At 22.1% G+C, this 14458-nt stretch overlaps 2 protein-coding genes across 3 annotated transcripts; one reads left to right on the top strand and one right to left on the bottom strand.

Moving 5' to 3' along the window:
• Positions 1 to 1164: 1164 nt before the first annotated feature.
• LOC127280648 (uncharacterized) lies at positions 1165 to 9939 on the bottom strand. The gene is made up of 3 exons (XM_051303802.1): positions 9638 to 9939; positions 2033 to 2283; positions 1165 to 1850 (listed from the first exon to the last, which is right to left on the bottom strand). Exons 1-3 carry the CDS (start codon positions 9732 to 9734, stop codon positions 1800 to 1802), a joined length of 399 nt encoding a protein of 132 aa, XP_051159759.1. The 5' UTR covers positions 9735 to 9939; the 3' UTR covers positions 1165 to 1799.
• A 1791-nt stretch (positions 9940 to 11730) lies between these two features.
• On the top strand, positions 11731 to 14129 carry LOC127280544 (lipase 1-like). 2 transcript variants are annotated; one of them, XM_051303596.1, is made up of 8 exons: positions 11753 to 11899; positions 11967 to 12023; positions 12088 to 12265; positions 12779 to 12893; positions 12973 to 13231; positions 13314 to 13430; positions 13523 to 13750; positions 13842 to 14129. In XM_051303596.1, exons 3-8 carry the CDS (start codon positions 12088 to 12090, stop codon positions 13998 to 14000), a joined length of 1056 nt encoding a protein of 351 aa, XP_051159553.1. In that variant the 5' UTR covers positions 11753 to 11899; positions 11967 to 12023; the 3' UTR covers positions 14001 to 14129. The 2 variants fall into 2 exon arrangements, with proteins under 2 accessions (XP_051159551.1, XP_051159553.1); XM_051303594.1 differs by lacking the exon at positions 11967 to 12023 and having other exon boundaries at positions 11731 to 11899.
• The last annotated feature ends 329 nt before the right edge of the window (positions 14130 to 14458 follow it).

Raw genomic sequence — 14458 nt, 5'->3', positions numbered from 1 at the left:
TTTAATTCTTATAATCTAAATATTATTATAATATAATTCCTAATCAATTTCCCATAAAATACAATTTTGGATAAATTTCTTAATCATATAAAATATAAGAATTTTTTTTAAATAGTCATTTACCGTGATGCGAATAAATATTTTTTTAAAAAAAGGTAATAGTTCGTGATTTTACCGACTGTAACTGACGATAACTGAAAAATAAAATGTTGTCAATTTACCTGGAGAGTTTGTTTTGATGGTAAACATAATTTTTATGTTGTTTAATAAATTTCATAGATGGCCATATATGTCGTAAGTTTATATATTTTTCAACACTATTTTCCTGTTCCTGTTGCAGTTTTAGATCATTTTAAACCAAATAAAACATATTCAAACAAGTTACAGTCAATTCGAAACCAGTTTAAACGCATTTTATTTAAAACTAATTTTGAATGATTTCTTATTAATTAAAACATATTCAAACTAGTCGTGAACAATTTATAATCAGTTTATAATCATTTCAAACAAGTTTTGAATGATAATTTTTTGGATGAATTAAATATGTCAAATAAGTTGTGGATAATTTAAAATAAATTTAAAACCATTACAATAACTAGTTTTAGATAATTTCTTATTAATTGAAACAAATACAAACAAGTTATGAACAAATTGTTAATAATAATATATATATAGCAACTTGTAGACAATAATAAATTGTTCTTTATTTTTTTATATACTAATATTAATATTAATAGTAAAAAAGAAAATTATTGTGAAAATAATATTATTTTGAATTTATCACTCGGCGGTAGTTCATAATTAAGATAATGATATCCTGACATGGGAGAGTAATCGATATCATCATCTAAATTGTTGTGAAAATAATTACAATAATTTTTTCAAAAAATATAAATCATTGCATTCAAGTTATAATTAATTTTATTGATATAGGTATATATTTTGTTTAATTTCAAATAATATCACCTAATAACTTATATAGGACTAAATATTAAGAAAGTGACTAATATCGTAAATAAAAATGATACATATGTTTATATCTATAACGTGTAAAATATATTTTTTTTAATTAAATATATTTTATGTATATTATTAAATTAATGTGTATATTATATTACAAATAAATATACATTATATCTTTAAAAATTAATAAAATTATTTTCGCCATCATTGATGATCCTAAATTTCTCCTGATATATAATATATAATATAAATATTATATTTAAATACATTATATTGTAACTTTTATGTAGAATTTGATTGTAATATGGAAGCGGGATTAAATTTTATTTTGACATTTATATATAACTTTATACATTTTCGTGACTGCGAAAAAATAAGGATACATTTATTATTATTATTATTAGGAATCAAAAATAATTAATTACAAATGTTTATTAATAATTTATAGTGACTAGATGATTAAAAATAATTTGTACAATTTTTTTTGCAACTAAAATTTTGAATTTAAATAAATAAATAATAAATAAATAAATAAATAAATAAAATTATGAATTTATAAAAATCAATTAAATTTTATCGATTTATCACAAAATTATATGTGATTATTAATAAAATAAATAATTGTAAATAAATAAATTAATAATAAATGCATTGAATACTTTTTTTATGAAAAGAAATCTATTCTTCTATTTCTTAAATAACTAAAATTCTTTTAATTCTTTAAAAATAAAAAATTGAAGTCTCAGTTTTTAGGATAAAAACGATATAGTAACTTTAACATTTTTTTTAGAGTTCCTTCACGTCGTGATATCGACGAGACAATCAAAAAACTTAATTCATTTATATGGAGACCCAGCATCAGCGAGTGGACGATGACGTCCTATTAACTGTAAAAAAATTTATTAAAATAATATTATGAAATATTAAATAATATTTTAAATAATAATTTGTAATTTCATATTTATAAATTTATTATTAAAATTCAGCAATCTAAGACACTAAATTTATTGATATAAAAAAATTTATTCTTACTATATTATTGTTTTGCAATAAAAATAATAATTCATACCCATTGTCGAATAATAATGGATAATGGATCGTCGCCCAATTGATTTTTATCAATTTCCGAAATGCGTCGTTCGGCACGCTCTTGATTTTTTTGCAACGATTCAATTGCAATATTTCCCTCATTTGTGTGGACATATTCTGGTATTTCACGATTAATAATATTTCTCTCATTTGACAATACTTCATGTTGACTTAAATCCGATCTTTTGCCATGACCACCAAAACATGAATGACCAAATGCATTGCAACCACCTAGTTTCAAAAAAAATGATTTTTTTTTAATTGAAATGAAAGTATAACAAATTTCAAATTAGTTTTTTGGTAAAAAATAACAAATATAAAATTTGAAGAAAAAAAAATGTATATTAATATTATAAATCTATAAATTATAATAATTTTCAAATTATTAATTTCATTTCTGATTTTCAACCCATTTCAAACAAGTTTGAAATGATTCAAAATTAGCTTCAAACCAATTCCAAACTTGTTTGAAATTATTCAAAACTAGTTTCAAACCAATTCAAATTTGTTTTGAGATAATAAATTTTTGAATGCAGTTTAAAAAATTTCAAATTAGTTGTTTGTAACCATTTCAAACTAGTTTAAAAAGTAAATTTTTTTTTGTCTTTTGTTTTTTTTAAACTATTTAATTGATAATTATTTCTCGAATTTATCATTATATTTTTTATTAAACTCTTTTTATCATATACCTATATATAATTAAAACTTCCTTCCTATAAATAGCATTAGGTAATGAAAATTTGAGTATATTATAGAATCATAATAATAAAGAGTGTGGTTTTTTGTTGATGAAACTTAAATTTGCGCATATAAACTTATATTATTATTTGTTTTGAATTGTAATTTCTTTTCTTATTATAAAACGACAAATGTATATTATATTTATAACTCTTGGCAAAATGGAAGTTTCAAATGCCGCGGTAGCTTTCTCATTCGTTAACTTTCATTAAGTTTGGTAAACTAATTTAAGAGTATTGGTATTCAATATAGCTCGTGGAGGAAAATAATTATTGATATTCTATATATTTCTCTCTCTCTCTCTCTCTCTTTCTTGAATAATCGTAAATTGAAATCATAAATTCTCAAGGCATTGCCTTAAAAGAAATAAAATACTTCTTGTTTAGATGCTTCATGATTCAATAAATTTTTTGCACTTGAAATACAAAACTATTTTTTAAGAAAATTAATTTTTTTAACTTTTTGTTTCTTTGATTGTTTAATTAATTTATTCGATGAAATTTTTTTATATTTTTATTATTTTTTTATTAGGATTTAATATTTATTTTTTTCATTACATACTTGTTTCATTATTTATTTAAAGAAAAAAAAATGTCAAAATTACCATATTGAAAATTAAATACATTTTAGGCAAAAGTTTCCAAATAATAATGAAAAAACTTATCATATTATGACATATATAAGGAGGAGAAAAAATACATATATATTCTTGATTGTCATTAAAAGGGTTATTAAATTAGACAAAGTTAATTTAATCGATCGTTGACATGTCACATAATTTTCAAGTAGTTTAACGGACAAATTATTTTGTGGGTCAAGTAAACAATATTTACATGAAATGTCCAGTATATAGTGAAACATTTCTAAGAGGAGGGGAGGGGGAGGAGTAAACTTTACTGAAGTCTCAAGGGAGATTTCAAATTGACATGAAAAAAAATATAATATAATAAAAAATTTTCTTGTTAATAATAAAAGGACAAAAAATATTTTTTGTTAATGCAAAAATTAAGAAAAAAATTTTCAAACAAAACCAATACTACATTCATTATATTATTATTTATTTATTAACAATTATATTATTCAATAATTCTATTACTAAATTTTTTTATTTCTTTTAGTATAATTTTTTTAGTAAACAGTTTTTTATAAAAAAAAAACAAATTTTACCTTCTAACTTTTTTTTCTATAAAAATTTCAAGATTTACTATATAGTGTAACAAAGAGAAATATAAGGAAAACGTTCCAATTTCGATGTAATCAATCCGAATAAAATAATATTAATGTGTAATTATTATTATTATTATTATGGAATCTGAACCGAAATATAATCATGGGGGGTCAAGATTTTCTTACTTATACACTAATGACTTGAGCGCATTAAAAAAATCAATTCTCTATTATTGTATCTAATATAATTCGCTACAGACGATGATAATAATATAAGAATTGACAGGACAATTGACAAATTTCTCAAATATATTATTGAGTCTAAAATAATTTTATATCAAGCCTAAAATTGAATTTTCAAGATAAAATTTTAGCAAAATATTGCCTTAGGGTCAATTATATTAATTTTCATTAGAAAATGTTTCATGATTCATTGACGTTTCATATATATATATAAACAAATTTGCGCGAAATGTTGGAAATTTTAGACAATTGATATTTTAGACATTATGACAGGTTTTCGGAAACTGTCTATAATTAATTGATACAAATTATATATATTTTTTAATTTTTAGTTAATTAATAATTAATAATTCTCAATATGATAAATATTTAATAAATTTTATTTTTTTAATAATTTATAATAATAATAACTTTAGAAGTTTACCTTAGAAAATTAAAATTTTTAAAAATATTTTAATCTAATTTTGTAATCTTTTTCTTCACACAACTTTTTTTTATATGTTATAATTTATAAGTTTTGGCAATCCTCATAAATTTCTTGTCGATATTTTTTTTTTTGGCCTAAAGATATAACCAGCAACAAAAATTCGACCTTAATTTACAAGAAAAAAAAATCTTCTTCTAAAATCTAAAGTTTCACATGTTGATGTGGAAACGAAACTTTTTTCCTTACGAAACTTTCAGTTAAATTTAATTTTCGAAAATTTGCGACATATAGAGGGATGTACTTACGGAGTTTTAAAAATTTCGTAATTCACAAGTTGTACATCACAAATTCAAGTGGGAAGAAAAAAGAAATACGAAAGTAAATAATAAAAAGTGAGGCAAAAAATTTAATTTTCACAGAATATATTTTTTGTAATGTAGATATTTTTTTTTAATTTTTGCAAATAATTAAAATTTAAAAAAAATGAAATCGATAAAATATTCATTATATGGAAATCTGTGTGTATGTGGTTCAATTAAATATGATGGAATAGTGTATAGTATAAAAGCTGTTAAAAAGGAGAATTCATTGCGCAATAATGCACATCCCATTAACCGTTAATGCTTTTGACGATTACCCTAATAATGAAACAAGCATATTATTATTACTAAATAATGATTATAACAAACTTGTATTTTACTCAGGCCATATGCGTATTATGCACCCAATTAAAATGATTTGTGCCTTTTCATTCTAATTGCAATCAGTCACATAATGTGAATTTTACTCATATATATTTCTTATACTATACAAATCATTTAAACAAGGACAATTAATTAATAATTTATTTCATTTTTTATTTTCAATTTTAATATTATATTTTTTAAATCTTTTAATGATAATAATTATATTATATACTGCAGAATAATAAAAAAAAATTCAAATCTTTTCACTGAATTATTTTTTTGTTGATTCTCTTTTTTCACTTACTGTTTTTATCCTATTTTTATTGTAGGGATTTATTATTTAAATTTAAAAATTAATTATTAATATTTATCGAAACGTATTGAATCTTTCATCCATAAAAATTGTATTGTTTTTGATGGGATGTGCTATAAAAACGTGTAGAATGGGCAATAAAGAAAATGACAATTGGTTGATACGCGAAATGTTGTTTAGGTTTTTTTTTTTTTTTTTTTTTTTGTTTATCCCTCATGAAAAATAAATTCATGGTCTTTGAATTTTATGGCATACAACATCTTATAAACTGGAGATTTAGATGCAGGGCAGACGAAAAACGTGAATTTCTTTGAATAAGACTTTCTTACAGTTAAAATGGTCCATTTTTGTGACTCTATTGAGTCCCTTATTTTCAAAGGTTCATGTCTATACATTTAATATTTAGAAGTAGTTAGAAATTTTTTTTCCGTAATTCTTGACATTTTTTTTTTGGTAAAAAATAAATATAAAATTTGAAAAAATAATTTATTATTAATATAATTATATTATTATTATTAAATATATAAACAAATTGTAACAAATTTTAAATATTTAAATACTAGTTTTGAATAACATGATTGTAAGTTATCGAAACTTGTTTACAATGCTTCGAAACAGGTTTCAAACCGATTCAAATAAGTTTTAAAATTATTATTACTTGTTTGAAATGATACATATCAAACTAATTTAAACAATTTGGAACTTGTTTCAAGTGATTGGAAGATAGTTTTAAAAAAACGAATTCAAACAAGTTTGAAACTATTTGGAACTGGTTGAAAATTATTGAAACCTGTTTGGAAAATTATTTCAATTAATGCAGACAAGTTTATCAAGTTTTTGATAAAAAAAAATTTTTTTTTGATGAAAAAAAAAATGTTTAAATGTCAATGGGTGAAATATAATTAATGTTTTTGATGGAACAACAATAATGAGGCGTAAGAAATGTCAGATTCTCGATTGCAAGATATTTATGGGATGAGTTGTGATTTCTAAAGGTTTACCATATAATAGCATGTTTGTTTGACGTTATCGGTAACTAATAATCAATGCTCGTTTTCTTAAAATGGAATTACGAAATATTGACAGCTACGACAAATTGGGGGGTAAATTAATGCAGATCGCGGCAAGACAAGCAAAACTTTACAATGTACAACACTTCAATGTCAATGAAGACCAAAACTTTATACGTTATATATTAATAAGAATTAATTATTATTTATTATTTATTTATTATAAGCATAGTAATGATTTAAAAGAAAAAAATGATGGCAAATTGAAATTAATTTTTTTAATTTAAATTTTTTTTTAAATAATATTTAAAAGAAAACTAGAGGTGTGAGGAGTGAATGTGAGGAAAGTAATTATCACATTAGAGGTGTCTGGGATGGGGAGAGGGGAATAGGAGGAAAAAGTATTTAAAAAAGAAAATTGCAAATCGAGTTAATTTTTAATAAAATAGGAAACACTGCGGACGAAGCACTTGATCGTGTAAAATTTTCTTTTCAATGCGCAACCGTTGAACTAACAAAATTATTCAATCTACACGAAGGCTGCCGAGTACTCGGGAAATAACAAGCTGAACTAATTGTTAGAAGAATATTTGACCTTTTACCATAAAACCGCAACCATATATTCGCACTGATTTTATCCTTTTATTATTACATTAGTTTTCCTGATCTCAATTTTCAACTTCATATCACTATACTTATTACCAATTATTATTATTATTAATTTTATATAAAAAAAACTTAGAATTACAAACATAAGTTTATGTTCCAATAAATTTATTGTATAGATAAAAAAAAATGTTTTAATCGTATCTAATTTTGAAGAGGTGAATCACGTTATCGCAAAAGTTACCAAAAAATATATACATGTAGGAGTGCTTTTCATTCCCCAAAGGAAATGCTTAAAAGAGTTATCAAACTTTTTCACAGCTCATTACAATATTTCTACAAAGTTATATTTTTATTCCCAAAGAAATCCAAACAAAAAACAAAAGAAATTTCTTTTTATATAATATTTCACGTATTTTATTTTTGTTCTATCTGAAATTAAAATTTTACAATTTTGCAAATTTTCGAATTATTTTCTAATAATTTGTTTTTTAATTGTTATTATTTTTTTCTTTTGTTTAAATATTAAAATTTTTGTTTTGTAGTTTTCTTTTACCTATTTTGTAAAAGAAAATTTTCTTTTGTATAAAATTCTCAGTATCTTTAAATAAATAAAAAAAAAAAACTGTCAAAAAGCGGAAAAAGAATACTGTACTAAAAAAAAACTTTTATAGTGTTTCACAACTTTATCTCATATAATTAATCCTATAGAAAAGAATCCAATTTCCTATAAAAGCACTGAAAGAATCATTCACCAAGAAATCAATCCGTTAATTTAAAATTATCCCAATAAATGTGAGGAAAAAAAATGAATAAAAATAGATTTTTGACTCAATTATAAATACAAATTTTATAAGTGAACATTTTTTTAATATAAATTTATTCTATACGGTTTTAAAAAAATTGTATGGTAAATTTTAATTTCTTAATTGTAAAAATTAACAAAAAATAAAGTAATAAACGTTTTAGAAGAAAAAAAATTGTAGATTATTTTGAAAATTACTGTTCCATCTAAACGTAAACTTAATATTTAATTTTCATTAATATGAAAATTAATTATTTAACAATATTAATTTTAGACTAAATTTTAAAAAAATTTCCTTTTTTTATTAAATAAAAAATTAATTCATTTGAATGTTTGAAAACTTCTAATCTAAATTGCAGAAATTCACAGAGCAAACGAAAACTTGTGCGTAAAACGTATGGAAAATTTACTCTTAATGGAAATTTAATGGAATTATATTTGTACAGTTAGATTTCTCCTAATTTGACATTTTCAAACGAAAAATAGAGGAAAACTCAATTTTTACTTTAAATAATAATTTTTTTTTCTTATTTGCATCAAATTATTGACAAAAATATTGAAAAATAAAAAAAAATCGAATCAAAAGATAAAACTAAAAATTTACAAAAATAAAGAATGGAATTTTTCTTAAATTAAAATCAAAAATTCAAAAATATGTAAAAAAAAATTCTTTGCTTATTTTTTATTCTCAATTTTCAAATGGGGATTTTTTTTCTACATATGTCTGCATGTACGTATATTGAAAAAAAAATTATAAAATTAGAAATGAAGCGTTGGAGAAAAATACAACAAAGAATAAACAATAAGCTTCAAGATGAATGCTATATATGTACATACATTGTTATATATATATTCCACCTTCAGAATCGACTTTTATGGAAAAGTTCTTCATGAAACTATATTACATTCTCACATGCAACATGTGAAAAGTTGCAAGTTAACTATATATAAATTCACACTTGTCTCTCTTTTGTATACAATAAAATATACTTTTCAAAGCTATATAATCTCTCAACAATGTTTATAACAACTAGTTCCTTGCGAGAAGTTCATTTTATATTTCCTTGTTTCTTTTACTCTCAATTTTTTATTATTTTTTTTTTTTATTTAAAATAACAAATTGCACGCATTTTTAATAAATTCTCCCAGAAAAATATGCGGAAAATTAAAAAAAAAAAAACAATTACATAAAAACTGCGAGAGAAAGAGAAAATAACATTTTACTTCTGCAAAAAAAATTAATTATTTTTTATTCAAATGTTAAAGGAAAATTTTACAACCCCAAAAAATATCTTCAAAAATTTTTTATTTTATATTACCATAAAATAAAAAATTAATATTGTCCCTTGTATCAAAAAAGCAAAGAAAAATTTTTCTAAATAATAAAATTTCAATAATATTTCAAAAATTATTGTAATTTTAAATTTTTAACTGTTCGTTATCACGAATTATTATGGAAATGAAGAGAAAAATTTTTTTCATTTTTTTTTTTGCCCAGAAAAAGATAAAATTCTATGCAGTGAAAAAAATAAAAAAATTTTAAAAATATTTATTTTTTTAAAATTTTAACTGTAAATTTGCAAAACTTACGCTTCGCCGAAGTCTCCGAACTCAAAGAGATGATGAGAAATGCGGTAATCGAAATCACCGCGAAGCAATCGTAAGTTTGTGTCAAAAAAAATTTCATTCTCGTGATTTTTATTTTATTTTTTAAAGAAAACTAATTCTAATTTTTTTGTCAATTAGAAAATAATTTAAAGGAAAAATAATAATATTATTTCTATTGTAGCTATACACGTAAAGATTTAAATGAGACAGTTGTATCAGCTGATGTTTCCAGATCGAGCAGGTGGTCGTGAATGAACGCAATGCTCCCGGATGCGCGAGGGTTTCTTCTGACAAAAATCCTGACGAGGTGGCGCAGGCGGATGAATCACAGATATACATAATAATAATAATAATAATAATAATAGATCAAAGGTAAGTTGAAAAAATCAAAGGTGGTGAAAAAATGATAAAAATTAACATTTTTTTTGTAATTCCAAAAAAAAAATGCAAAAACAAGACAAATGTGGTTGGAAGGTTCGAAGACTTATAAAAAGACTTCGAAAATAGAGGCAAACAACTTCAAACAAGTTTGAAATTAGTCAAAACTTGTTTGAAACGATCCTCAATTGATTGGGAAAAATCAATTCAAGTTTAAAACCATTAAACATTTTTTTTCAAACAAGTTCAGATAAGTTTGAAAGATTTCAATATTTCAAACAAGTTTAAATAAATGTTGAACTTGTTTTGAAACGATTTCAAATTGGTTTCAAACTAATTCAAAATAGTTTGAAATAAGTCGAGACAAGTTTGAAAGTTTTTAAAATGGATTCGTAACAAACAAATTTGTTTGAAATGATTCAAAAATAGTTTCAAACCAATCCAAACTTGTTTGAAATGATTTAAAATTAGTTACAAACCTATTTAAACTTGTTTAAAATGATTTAAAACAAGTTCCAAACCAATTCAAACTTGTTTTGAAATAATTCAAAATTGGTATGAAACAAGTTTAGACAAGTTTAAAAATTTTTGAAACTGGTTGTTAAAAAATTAAAAATATATAGTTAAAAAATTTACGAATCGCTTCGATAATAATTCTTAATAAGTTTGGAAACTTATCGAAACTGTTTTTAAACTTAATTTTTGTTATTATTTTAAATAAAATGAGCCATTTATTTTAGAAAAACATCATAAAAAATTTTTTTTCATTTAAAATTTAAATAAATTAAAATTTTGTAATTAACGCTAACAGGATGTATGGATAAATAGAAAAAAAATAGATTAATTTTTACTTTTTTTTGTCTTAATAATTTAAATGAAAGTATAGTAAATCTAATAAGTTATACGTTAAACATTTTCTATTCAGTTAATATAAAAGAAAAGACTTATAGCCCGCGATGTCATTATCTATATCGTGAAAATTTTAATATAAGCATTATCTTCACTGTGCGACATACATTAACGTATTTCAGCTTATTATAAACTATTGTCTACATTATTATTTTTAATTTTTTAATTAATTTTCTACAATATTTTTTATCTCATTCGCCTTTATTATATATGCTTTTCTTTTACTATATATTCATAGAATAATAACCAAGTTAGAAATCAATTCAAACTAGTTTAAAATAATAATCACAAACAATTTCGAAATGGATTGAAGAACTTTTTAACAAATTTTGAAAGGTTACAACAATTATTTTTATTATTATTTAAAGTTTCTAATTGTTTCAAACAATTTCAAATAAGTATCAAATATGTTTGAAACGATTCAAAATTGGTTTCAAACTTATTTAAATAAAACAAACTCAAAACTGTTTTCAGACAATCATTTTTCTAAATTTTTATTTTGTTTTGCAAAACAAAATTTTTTATTTTCATAAAATTTTAATTTTAAAAATTTTAAAACAGTAAAAATGTTAATATTAGTTTTCATAGATTTTTGTCTGTCACACAACATACATGTATAGCACTAAAAAAATTTATTGTCTTGAATATTTTTTTCATTTTTCAATATCATTATGACTTTTGCTATGAAATAAAAAATTATCTTACTACATATTTTTTTCAAATCGTTAAAGAAAAAAATATAAAAACAATTTCTAGATATAAGAATATAAAATTGTTTTGAAAAAAAAATTCATTAATATTCTCGCTTGTAAAACGTTCACTTGTTTGTTTTCTGCATTGTCAAATAATTATTAAAATTTTTTTGTGAAAATGAAGATTATTACTGCGCTTGTTTTGCAATTAATTTATTTTAAAAATTATGTTGAATCTATTCCAATCTATTCTGCTAAACATACGGTAAAGTTTTTTTTTATTATTTTTTATTTTTGATTTAATTAACAATAATAATAATTTTTTTGAACAGAATTAGTGTTTTTTTAGTACAGATAATTATTATTAAAAAAAAGGTTCAACAAAAAATGTAAATATTTAATAATTATTAAATTATAAGAAAAAAAAATAATTTTATTGTACCTTTATCATAGATGAAATTTATAAAAGAAGCAGGATATTACGCCGAAGAACATTCTGTTACTACCGAGGATGGTTATAAATTAAAAATGTTTCGAATTCCTGGTCTTGAAGGATCGAAACCAGTATTTTTGCAACATGGCTTGTTTGCATCCTCTAATACTTGGGTTATCTCTGGAAAGGAATCTTTAGGTAAAAGATTATTGTTTTGTTATTACATATAAATTATTTTAATCCTATTAAAAAAAATCGTAAAAGTAATTAAAATATACTATTCTAGTCAAATAGTAAGAAAAAAAAATTTTTATTTTGAAAAATGAAGCATTAGAGTGAAGAAAAGTTCGCGCACCAATCAGAGCAATTGTTGCAATGTCCACATTGCAGATGGTTGCGCGCACACACAAAAACCCCCCCACTCGCTTGGGAAAGAGACTCGCGACGAGTATAAATACTGCAACTCAGAAGCATCCTGCGTGATTTCGCTCCTATCCTTTCAATAAGCACAATTTTTTCAAATTAAATTTAATATCCAACATTATTGTTAATAAATTCTATAATATTGAACCAATCACATTTTTTTAAATAACAATAAAAATTTTATACTAATATATAAAAAAATATAGAATTAAAGAATAAACTTTTTGTCTTTCTATATTATTTCTATTAGTTAATTATTCAATTAAATTTTTTTGTTCACGTCTTCAGCATTTGCTTTGTCAGATAAAGGATATGATGTTTGGATGGGCAATTTTCGAGGAAACATTTATTCTAAATCTCATATTAATTTAGATCAAAAAGATGAGGAATATTGGGATTACAGGTACATAATGGAAAACAATATTACATTTTTTTACTTTTTATAATATAAAAATTATATAGTAAAATTCAATGTTTTTCAGTTTTCATGAAATGGGAATTTACGATTTGCCAGCAATGATAAATTATATAACAGAGTCTACTCAACAAAAATTAATTTATTTTGGATTTTCATTAGGATGCACAACATTTTTTGTGATGGCTTCTAAAATACCAGAAATGTCTTCAAAAATAAGTGTTGCAATTCTAATTGCACCAGTTGCATATTTAAGTAATATGTTAGGTTTTTTTGAAAAAAATGTTATATTACGTGGAGTTAAATATGCATTAAATCATCCACGGGTAAACATTTGAAAATTATATTTAAATTAAATTTTTATGAATAAGTTAAATTTTAATAAATATTTAATCAAAACTTTCTTAGATATCTAATGACATGTTTGAAAATAGTTTTCAATTAAGGCAGAAAAATAAAGAATTAATTCTTGACAGTAATTTTGCACTTAAACTGATGCAATGTGGTCAAACACACTTTAAGGAGGTAAACTCGTTTCTATTACTTTTTATCGAAAAAAAAAGTTTTGAATGATTTTCAAAAAAATAATAATGTTCTTATCTAAATTTAAAAATTAGATTTATCTGAAATCAATCAAATGCGAATTAAACGGTGGAAGTTCACTGAAAAATATAAATCACTTATTACAACAGATGACTCAAAACGAATTATCTTATTATGACTATGGTTCAGATGAAAATTTAAAAATTTATAATCAGGAGAACCCTAAAATTTATAATTTAACGAAAATAAAAATTCCTATTGTTCTTTTTCATTCAAAAGGTGATGAACTAACACAAAAAAAGGTAATTAACATTTTTTTCGAATCGAACTTATTAAATATGTAATATTTGTGTTAAATTAAAAAATATATTTAATATTCTATATTTTGTTTAGGATTTTGAAAAACTGACCTCTAAATTACTCAATATTAACGAAAATGTTGAAATTAATAGTAAAAAAATTTGTCATCTAGATTTAGTTTGGGGAAAGAATGTTACTAAAACTGTTAATGATCCATTGTTTAAAATTTTAAATAAAATTAACAAAAATTAGAGAAGATATATTAAATATTAATATAATTTTTAAATGATTATGACGATGTTATTTTTAATACAATTTTTCATGTATTTTGAAAAAAGGATTTAATCATCAATAAAAAAAAAGTAAATTAAAAAGTTGAAATTTTTTAGTGTTTTTATTTTATTTAAGAGCTATAAAAATTTCTGTATTTTAAGCGGGCAGTAGTGATTTCTTTCTTTCTAATTTAGATATATTTCAAAATATAATTTTGTTAATTCAGAAATCATTTGCTTTTTATCCGTAAGATTTCTAACAAATTTTAATATAAAATTTTCAATTATAAAAGAAAATCCACGAAAATGATTCTTTAAGAATATAAAGCAGAAACGAGTGAAGAAATCGTTTTTGCAGTGTCATCACGCTTACACAAGAATCATTTTCACGAAGACTGTTATATAGAAAAAAAAATAATACCTGTACTTTCATTTGAA

The sequence above is a fragment of the Leptopilina boulardi genome, unplaced genomic scaffold (genome assembly GCF_019393585.1).
Source record: "Leptopilina boulardi isolate dan_hultmark-lab unplaced genomic scaffold, ZJU_Lbou_2.1 LbouV2_248, whole genome shotgun sequence".
In the NCBI taxonomy this organism is placed as follows: domain Eukaryota; kingdom Metazoa; phylum Arthropoda; class Insecta; order Hymenoptera; family Figitidae; genus Leptopilina; species Leptopilina boulardi.
This window is presented reverse-complemented; position numbering and strand designations above follow the sequence as displayed.

Excerpts from the sequence above, each read along its gene's own strand:
- LOC127280648 (XM_051303802.1), bottom strand. The coding sequence starts at position 9,734 with ATGAAATTTTTTTTGACACAAACTTACGATTGCTTCGCGGTGATTTCG. Across the intron at positions 2,284-9,637 it reads TTCGGAGACTTCGGCGAAGC|GTGGTTGCAATGCATTTGGT; the intron begins GTAAGTTTTGCA and ends TTTTGAAACTAG. Across the intron at positions 1,851-2,032 it reads CCATTATTATTCGACAATGG|TTAATAGGACGTCATCGTCC; the intron begins GTATGAATTATT and ends ATTTTTTTACAG.
- LOC127280544 (XM_051303594.1), top strand. The coding sequence starts at position 11,813 with ATGAAGATTATTACTGCGCTTGTTTTGCAATTAATTTATTTTAAAAAT. Across the intron at positions 13,431-13,522 it reads GTCAAACACACTTTAAGGAG|ATTTATCTGAAATCAATCAA; the intron begins GTAAACTCGTTT and ends TTTAAAAATTAG. Across the intron at positions 13,751-13,841 it reads ATGAACTAACACAAAAAAAG|GATTTTGAAAAACTGACCTC; the intron begins GTAATTAACATT and ends TATTTTGTTTAG.